The sequence below is a fragment of the Cebidichthys violaceus genome, unplaced genomic scaffold, assembly GCF_023349555.1.
Source record: "Cebidichthys violaceus isolate CVI_PGR_0920_01 unplaced genomic scaffold, fCebVio1.0.p SCAF_87, whole genome shotgun sequence".
Classification (NCBI taxonomy): domain Eukaryota; kingdom Metazoa; phylum Chordata; class Actinopteri; order Perciformes; family Stichaeidae; genus Cebidichthys; species Cebidichthys violaceus.
In genome coordinates this window covers 517,862-524,133 of record NW_027176972.1, presented here as the reverse complement: position 1 = coordinate 524,133, position 6,272 = coordinate 517,862, and the positions used below count along the sequence as shown (strand labels likewise).

At 42.7% G+C, this 6,272-nt stretch overlaps 1 protein-coding gene across 1 annotated transcript; it reads right to left on the bottom strand.

The window, feature by feature from the left end:
* Positions 1-1,609: 1,609 nt before the first annotated feature.
* gdf15 (Growth differentiation factor-15) lies at positions 1,610-3,684 on the bottom strand. The gene is made up of 2 exons (XM_068702623.1): positions 3,288-3,684; positions 1,610-2,890 (listed from the first exon to the last, which is right to left on the bottom strand). Exons 1-2 carry the CDS (start codon positions 3,643-3,645, stop codon positions 2,085-2,087), a joined length of 1,164 nt encoding a protein of 387 aa, XP_068558724.1. The 5' UTR covers positions 3,646-3,684; the 3' UTR covers positions 1,610-2,084.
* Positions 3,685-6,272: the final 2,588 nt, after the last annotated feature.

Genomic DNA, 6,272 nt, shown 5'->3' with positions numbered 1-6,272 from the left:
AACACACGATTATGAAGATGAAACACAAATAACACCATATTCAGAACATTTACCAAGTAGCATTCTAATCTCAACTGTCATGTTCATTTAGGGTTTAACTAATAGCCACACAGAACAGAGTGTCTCTGGGTTTTTAGAAAAACATATGAGAAAAGAGAAACTTTTACTAAAATGACAACAATGTACACTACAAAAATCCACATTAATGTATTTACTATGTGCCAAAAACAATTGCAACATGCGGTACAAACATATTAAACAAGGTCACCGCCGTGACCTCCGATATCAGCAGCACTTTGTGAGTTTTGCAGTCCATCAGTTTTTGAGAGCAGACGACGTAGACAGGCTGTGAAAACCGTTACCGTCTCTTTCCTTAAAAGATCTTAAAGGGGGAAGAGAGATGAAGCTTTGTCCAAATGTTACAAAAACGAGAGGTTGTGCTCCTCTGGATGGGTGACGACCAGAGACTGACGGAGGAGGTTCACAGGCCGTGACATTTTTATTATTATTTTGATTACCTGCTATAGTTTTCCGGTAAGGCTGCGTGATGATTAAAACCAGGAGAAAGCCAAATAGCGGCTAATGAGTTCATTGCTGTCAAACACAGAAGGTCCTTGATAAATACTGTGCCTATTTCTTTTATACTTGTATACTTTGGGTGGTACTGCCACTCGGGACCTTTCAGAATCTAAGATTGAGGACCTTTACATGGTCCCGCAGTTGTGCAATAACCGAGGGTGTCATCCCTGAAACAAATAGTAACAGGACAAAAACAAAGAAGTGAGTGAGCGGTTTCTGGGCACAGGTTCTGAATTTACCATAAGAAAAGTGTAACTACAGCGAGCATTTGTCTGCGGCTCTGATTAATCGCCTATTCATCCGTCTGCCTATTTATTCAGTCGTCCAGGGTCACTCAATACGCCCCACTCTTTAATGCATCTACTTTATTAATTGTAAAACAACACATGCTCATATTCAAGTGACCTTTACCCAACTTGGAATAATTAAACCATAAGTATTTTCAGAGGAGCTCGCCGCTCCGGTCACTTCACCTCCCTCACTCGATAGCACGCTTCTCGTCATGGTGCTCTGTTTATTACCAAACCTTGAGCTGCACTTTGGCACGTTTTTTGAGCTCCACTTACGAGCTATTTTTACTAAACGTGAATTTGTTTTTTCTTGTCTTGGCGAATCATACTTATCGTAGGATATCGCACATAATCATTTGTTCTTTTTTTTTCTTTCTAGTAACTTATCTCAACAGCGCTTGAAAGTAAATATTACAACGAAAAGCTTTGATAATCTGTAATGAAAATTGCATTTACGGTATCGTCATTGATATGTAATCTGAGCAGCCTGGAGTTTACACAGCAAGCAGCGTTTTCCTATTTTTCCTCCTTTCAAATCAAAACCAATGATTTGTTCCTTCACCAGCTGGTCAAGGCCACGGTGAGGACAAGCTCAAGGTCTTTAATGAGAGATAGAAGTTATCATATCTTTATGGGCCAATTTCTCCGTCACACCGTGACCTTTGTAATATACAGTGGCTGCTGGTTCGCTCGTGTGTTTATTATGAAATGCACACGTTGACGTATTCAAGTGCAACAGCTTAGTGTGAATAAATCAGAACATTTATTTATGTTTTCATATCGTTATTGAAATGTATAAGACAACAAACTGAATATTGAAACCCTGTGCCTCATAGAACAATGCAGTACTTCAAATAATGACAAGTGGCAATCAAATTAAATAGTACTAAAATATGCTGTAACACAAAACAACGACAATAATAAAACACAAATATAAGTTTAGGTCTATAAATAAACTTGAAATAAATTATATGAACGAACAGATCTGCTGCTTGATCCACAATGCAAAACAAAACAGTGCCTCTGCGCAGCAGTGACATGTTTTTTCTGTGGATCATTGCAATTTTGACTTAGTTAACCAGTGAAAAACAATAATTCTGCAGCTGTGAACATTTTTTTTTTTTTCCTTAGATAATCAGCATGTAACATCGTTTAGTGGCTACTCTCTCCCAAAGGTTTAACTTTAAAAAAAGAAAAGAAAAAAGGCACACTTCCTCAGGCACAGTGACATTTACTGACAATCAAGTCGTCGAAAGGAGTCAGCTTCAACTTTCCCCTACTGTCGTAGTGCATCAGGACCATCGGCTCGTAGGCCGCCGGCACGCAGCAGGGGCGAGGTGACCCTCCTTTGTTAATCTGATGCAGCCGAGACTTCACCTGCGTGTGCATGCTGGCGGGCTTGTAGTTGTGGGGGCAGGTGCCGTCGCAGAAATGCATCGTGTACTCGGTCGGGGCCACCACCCAATCCGACCAGCCGATGTCTTTGAAGGACACGGTGACAGACTTCCGGCAGCACCATCCTTGCTCACTGCAGACGTCTTCCTTGTTGGAGCGAGGCAGCCTCGTCTTGAGGGCCGGTTTGGGCTGTCTGAGGCCCAACTCCAGAGAAAGGGTTGGGTTCGCCTTGAGGGCGTCTCTTACACCCACAGCTATCCCCACAGCCACAACCAGTGCCTCTCCGACGTCAGACTTCAGCCACCTCTCCACCTCAGGGCGGATGTCCAGCATCCAATCTTGAACGCTTGACGCATTGGCAGGTATTGGGGAGTTTATGCGTGTCCGTGCAGCGGAGTTCATCGGCGTCCTCCTGTTGACTTTAACTTTAATCTCTGGTCTTGTCTCAGGCTGAACTGAAGTGGGTTTATCTAAAATCTGCCTGGAAATCTTCAGCTCAGCCCGAGTTAGTGTCAGTTCAGTCTGGATATTGGGGGTTTTGTGGAAAACAGCTCTGTACCACTGCATGCGTTGACCTGAATGTGGATGTGGGTGTTCTCCTCTCCGAACCACTTTTATTGACTCCACTAAAAAAAGCAAATATAGAAAGAAAAGCTTCATTAGAACCAAAGTTGGCATTTTGACATTTGGGGAACACCAAGATGTGGAACAAGTGAGAGTGGAATAATGGATCATACCATTTTATTTTGAATTCCAACGCTCTGTTGACATTGATTGGTTTATCATTGATGACATCGTGGTGTGCTCAAAGTGTAACATGCACAAGGTGTGCCTATCACGCTCATGGTTTCTAAAAGAACACTACAACACCTTTTGTCTGCATCTGCACACAGGTGGATCACTTGAACTAGTCATGTAACGTTCTTTCCAACTCCCACTCTTAACTTTCCAAATTGGCTTTTTTTTATGTCAACGACTAAAGTGTCTTCCTGATCAAAGATTTCTCACAAAAATGTCTCTCACCTGTAGCTGGAAAGAGCACAGTAGACATGGTCGATTGCCGGGTTTCCTTCATCAGCTGGCTGGAGTTTCGTCTCACCTCCCTCACTTTTTCCCCGTAGAGCCGATACATCCTCCTCAGCTCTTCCTCCGAGGCCTTTCGGGTTGGCCTGGGCTCCCTGTCCATACCCAACGAGCCGAGGATCCCGGTCTTCACCGCCTCCAGAAGCGGCGCCCTCTGGCTGCGCGTTCCGTCCGCATCGGGTGTGCCCTCGTGGGCCTCGTGGAGCCGGCTCTCCCCTGAGACGAGGAGCAGCAGCAGCAGCAGCAGCAGCAGCAGCATGCGGGAGAGCAGTCGGTGGAGTGCGCGTGATCTGAGCATGGTGTGAGCCTGACGGGTAGGTTTGGTTTGAGCCTGCTGCAGCTGGGGCTTGTCCATGTTATGAATGAAATTCTTGACATGCTTTTATTTATAGAGCTTCTGTGTTGCCACACCCCTGGCTAGTCAGGTGAGCCTGTGATGGGCTCAGCTAGGGCCAAATGTCATTATGTGGCAACATTTTTGCAGCAGTGAGTTAACAACATGTGACTTATTCAATAAGAAATCTGTGAAATTAATTTCAACATTAGCAGCTTCTTTTTTTTTCAGTTTTAGCACATCCGTTAGATATCCAAATTAGAGAGGCATCAAATAAAGGGACTTCTGGATGTGATTTGGTTTACGTCACAAGTACACAGTGTGCACCTCAGCATGCTACGTCACCATGATTCGCCAGTTATGCGTCACTTAATCAAATAAATGACCATATGTCTTACAGTTACCAGTTCGAAGGAGGAGGAAAATGGGCAATTGCATTACCTCCTCCAGGGTTAATAATGATAATGTGATAGTGTATTGATCCCTATAAGGTTCCCTTGAAACTCTGCCAGATGCGGTCAGAGGTCAGGCACAGGTTCAGACCATAGAGGCGTTTAGAGTCTCTGACTATAGATGCTATGGACTACCTCACAGCCGAAGACAGCAAGCCACTCGAAGAACAGTCCAGCCTTTTTGTTTTCTATCAGCTTTCTGTGACAACATACAATAAACAAAGAAAGAAAAAGGTGACGAGAGATGATTGTCTGTATTACCTCTCCTTCCTGAAAATAAGCCCGCAGAGGAAACGCTTCAAGGTGAAAAAAAGAGATAAACAAACAAAGAAGTTGTTCGGTTGAAAGAGGGAACTGTCTCGAATCAACTGTCTCAGTCTGTTATTACAGTAATCACATCGGGCATGTTATGCAAGGAGCTCGGCAACGATGAAATAGAGCGCTCTCTTTTCATGAGGATTGAAAATAGACTGAAAACGCATCTGATCTCAGACGCTATCTGTCCTCATACAGTTGGATAAAAGAGCAGCATTCCTACTCTTTCAGTTGCAGTGGTTGTCAAGCAGTTATCAGTATGTGAAAACCCTCACTTCTATCAGTAAATAGGGTCAGTGCCCTGCTTAATTACGTCTGTGTCATTGACCCTATTTGTTCTACTTGAGAGGATTCCCGCCACAGCGATTGCTGACTGATAAAGATCTCATTTCGTGAAAAAAAATATCCATGAAAGTGCATTTATGGACATTTTTTGGGGGCAAATTGTGAGCTTAGAAGAATAACCATAAATGGAAAACTGTTAAGTCATTAAAGGTTTAATGAAAATCGAATTAAATGCTAATGTGTACATTATAATAAAACAATAAAAGTAAATGCCACACAGCCACAGAATGAATGGTAATGTACATTTGAATTCACATTAAATGTCATAATTCAAAGCTCATGTAATACAACGCGTTTCAAGATAATTATGAGGGTTTGTGAGATGAACAACAAAAAAAGGAACGAATGAAGAAAAAAAAACCACATCTGTTGCACAAAAGTATGGTTATTTTTATAGACTTGTCTCTCTTTTTATGTGACCTTCTGGAGACTTCCTCTTTTGGACGATATGAAACTAAATCTTTGGCTCACGGCTCATAGACATAATGTAAAAAGTGATGGGGGGGGGGGGGGGTTGAAAGGAGCTAGAAATGGCCACACTTGGTCACAACATCGAGAACAAAATTGTTAAATTAAAAGCCAGGACATTATTTCAGCATGTGGAGAAGGAACCAACGTGGATGTGTGTGAATTTCTGAGCAGTGAGTCACTGAGGTGACGAAACAATCATGTGCTTTGGCAGGTGAACCTACTTTGCAAGTTGAAAGTGTGTGAAAGTGTAAAGTGACTCGTGCAAATTGGCACCGTTTTTGTTTAAACTGTCACCCAAGACTCTCACTCTCTTTTTCCGGCTATTTCTCCTCCTCCCATTATCTCCTTTCTCACCTGGGCGGGATAGAGAGGAACAAAAAAAAAAAAAACGTGTCCTGACACCATGAGCGTGCCGGTACCAGACGGAGACACTAGCTGTTACAAACATAAAGCCAGATAAAGATATAGGCAGCATAATGCAGGCGCTTCCAACCTGGGGGGGGGGTTGATACCCCTGAAACGAGTTATGAGGTGAAACTAAGAGGCAACCAGATGATAGGATGGAAAACAAGGAAAGAAAATGTCAAATCATGTTTTTATTTGGTTGCTTTTTTTATAGTTTCACCTCTCCAGGCCTGTAAAAATGCTATAAATGCAACAATCTAAGAACGGAAAACCCGGGGTCTGTTGAACTGCTCACAACTCAGACATCCGTGACATGGGTTCACAATCAGCATGACTTTGTATTAAGGGGTCACAAGCAATAAAAGGTGTATATCACCTACAGCAGTTCACTATCATTACTTGCTTGTTGCTTCTATTTTTACTCTTTGCCAGCGTGGATAAATGTGTTAGTGGTAAATAATGGAGGAAGCGAGCTTGACTGACTTCATTCATTCTTTCGTTTATTCATCCGGGGTTTTTTTTCCTCCATTTTCTCCTTCCTTTACTTTTAATTATAGTGCATTCAGACTGGTGAGGGGCTGAACCATTCCCAAAGCAGAAGAG

Bases quoted from the DNA above. Each gene is read 5' to 3' on its own strand.
- gdf15 (XM_068702623.1), bottom strand. From the start codon at position 3,645: ATGCTCAGATCACGCGCACTCCACCGACTGCTCTCCCGCATGCTGCTG. The intron at 2,891-3,287 runs GTGAGAGACATT...TGCTTTTTTTAG, and splicing joins TGTGCTCTTTCCAGCTACAG to TGGAGTCAATAAAAGTGGTT.